The 2,154-nt window shown below is 46.6% G+C and overlaps 1 protein-coding gene across 1 annotated transcript; it reads left to right on the forward strand.

Moving 5' to 3' along the window:
• Window positions 1-322: 322 nt before the first annotated feature.
• GFER (growth factor, augmenter of liver regeneration) lies at window positions 323-1,537 on the forward strand (the record flags this gene model as incomplete). The annotated part of the gene is made up of 2 exons (XM_010084953.1): window positions 323-534; window positions 1,375-1,537. Coding segments are annotated over 2 exons (375 nt in total), but the record flags the coding sequence as incomplete, so codon positions are not given.
• Window positions 1,538-2,154: the final 617 nt, after the last annotated feature.

A 2,154-nucleotide genomic window follows, 5' to 3' on the forward strand; every position in this document is an offset into this window, starting at 1 on the left:
GTTTCCTCTCTATGGGGGTGTAAGGGGAGCCTCCATCTTCTCCCATGAGTGTGAGGGGGTCAGGGGCAGGGTTTCCCCTCTGAGGGGGTGTAAGGGGGGGCCTCCATCTTCTCCCAGTGGGTGTGAGGGAGCCAGGGGCAGTTTTCCCTCTGAGGGGGTGTAAGGGGGGGCCTCCATCTTCTCCCAGCAGGTGTGAAGGGGGGGGGCTCTGTCGTTATCCCCTGCAGAGAGTGCCTGTGCCCCCCATCTCCTACCCGAGTCTGAAGGGGCTGTTTGCCCACCAAGCACCATCTTCCCCTCACAACCCTCTCTCCTGCTCCAGGATGTGACAGTCGTGGAGGAGAAGGAGCCACCGCCGGACTGTCCCCTCGACAGCGAGCAGCTGGGCCGCAGCACCTGGGCCTTCCTGCACACCATGGCAGCCTACTACCCCGACCGCCCCACCGGGGCCCAGCAGAAGGAGATGAGGGACTTCATCAATCTCTTCTCCAAGTTTTACCCCTGCGAGCACTGCGCTGAGGATCTGAGGGAAAGGTGAGTTGCTTCATCGTGGGTTTTTTTGGTGGCTGCTGCCGCAGGGGCTTGCCTGAAATGCTCAGCTGCAGCAGCTATTTGCATAGTAACAGCTCTTCCTGCTGTTGGGGTTTGCAGCTACCTGAACTGGTTCCTTCCATTATTGCATAAATCAGAGATACAGTTAATCAGCAAACAAATACCTTTACTTGTATTGTTAGGTTGTGTGTTGCCTCCAAGGCCTCCCTGAGGCGATTTCAGGATTTTCTGGTTCAAACTGTACTTGTGCTCCATTGTGGAATTAGGCTGGCACTTGAAATAATTTGGCTTGCAGGAGGGCAGGTGTTCTACCCCAACAGATCCCTTTTATTGGCAACCTCAGCAGCGGAGGCAAAGACCAAAATGGGCTGTGATGTTTGATAGAGTTTTCTATTCCTGTTACGGTCAACTTGTTTCTCAAAAATTTCAGCTCCTCTTTTCTGGATGGTGAACATGCAAAAAGATTGAAACCTAATTATTAACTTAGCAGGCATCACATGGCAAAACCACTGCTCTTTTTTTTTTTTAATTCAGTGTTTTGATGAACTCGAGTACTACTTGCTTTTTATCACGGGTAAGCTGTTTGGCTCCTGCATCTTTTCTTGTTGACAAGACTAGGCAGTGAATGAAACCAAGCCAGTGTCAAAGATTTGGCCTCTGATAATTACTGATCTCTGTGTTCTCTGTTCTGGGTTCTTTTTGGGACTCAGCTCGCAATAGTAGAAAAGGCGACTCTGGCTGTCTGTGTGCTATGTGCCTGCTTTGGGAATTGAAGCTGGTGGCTGTAAAGAAGTAATGTTTTTTCCTCTTCCCTGTTTGTAGATTACGTACAAATCAGCCTGATACGAGCGACAGAAATAACTTTTCCCAGTGGCTGTGTCGTCTTCATAATGAAGTGAACAGGAAACTGGGGAAATCTGAATTTGACTGCTCTCGTGTGGATGAGCGCTGGCGAGATGGTTGGAAGGACGGTAGTTGTGATTAATCCATAGAGACTGCTTTGGAAATCTAACGGAACAATTCAGTCTGGTGTCGAGTCACTACAGGGCGATGTGCGAGTCAATAACTGTGTTTGCGTGCTTGTGTGCGTGACTGATACGGCTTGTGGGAATAAAGGTAAACCAATTCTAAAAGTAAACTATTGATTCTAAAAGTAAACTTGAAAATCTTGTCCTAATAATATTTTGATAAATGATTACATAAATGTATTACCTCCTGAGGGACTGAGGCCTTACATTTAACCCAAGAATTGCCAGAAACCTGTGAACTTAAGTCACTGACAAACTCGTGGGGACTTTTTCGTTATGACATTTCCTTATTGCAGGGGCATTTGCATATTTCTGTGACTAATATTAATTTTCCCTGAACACAGTTGTAGAGGGCTGCCCTGTGGCATTTTACATTTATCTGCAGGCGTTATCCTGATGTTTTAGAAAATGTATCTGATTAATTGCAATTTTCATTTCCGTTGTTCTGACAGAGAAAACTCATGCTGTGTTTTGCAAAATGTCATCCCTTGAATGGAATGAAGTATCAAGGGGGTGAAATTCAAATCTTTTAAACTGATTACTAATTTTCTTTGGATCCAGAAGTGGTATGATG

This window comes from Pterocles gutturalis, unplaced genomic scaffold (assembly GCF_000699245.1).
Source record: "Pterocles gutturalis isolate BGI_N339 unplaced genomic scaffold, ASM69924v1 scaffold22450, whole genome shotgun sequence".
Classification (NCBI taxonomy): Eukaryota; Metazoa; Chordata; class Aves; order Pterocliformes; family Pteroclidae; genus Pterocles; species Pterocles gutturalis.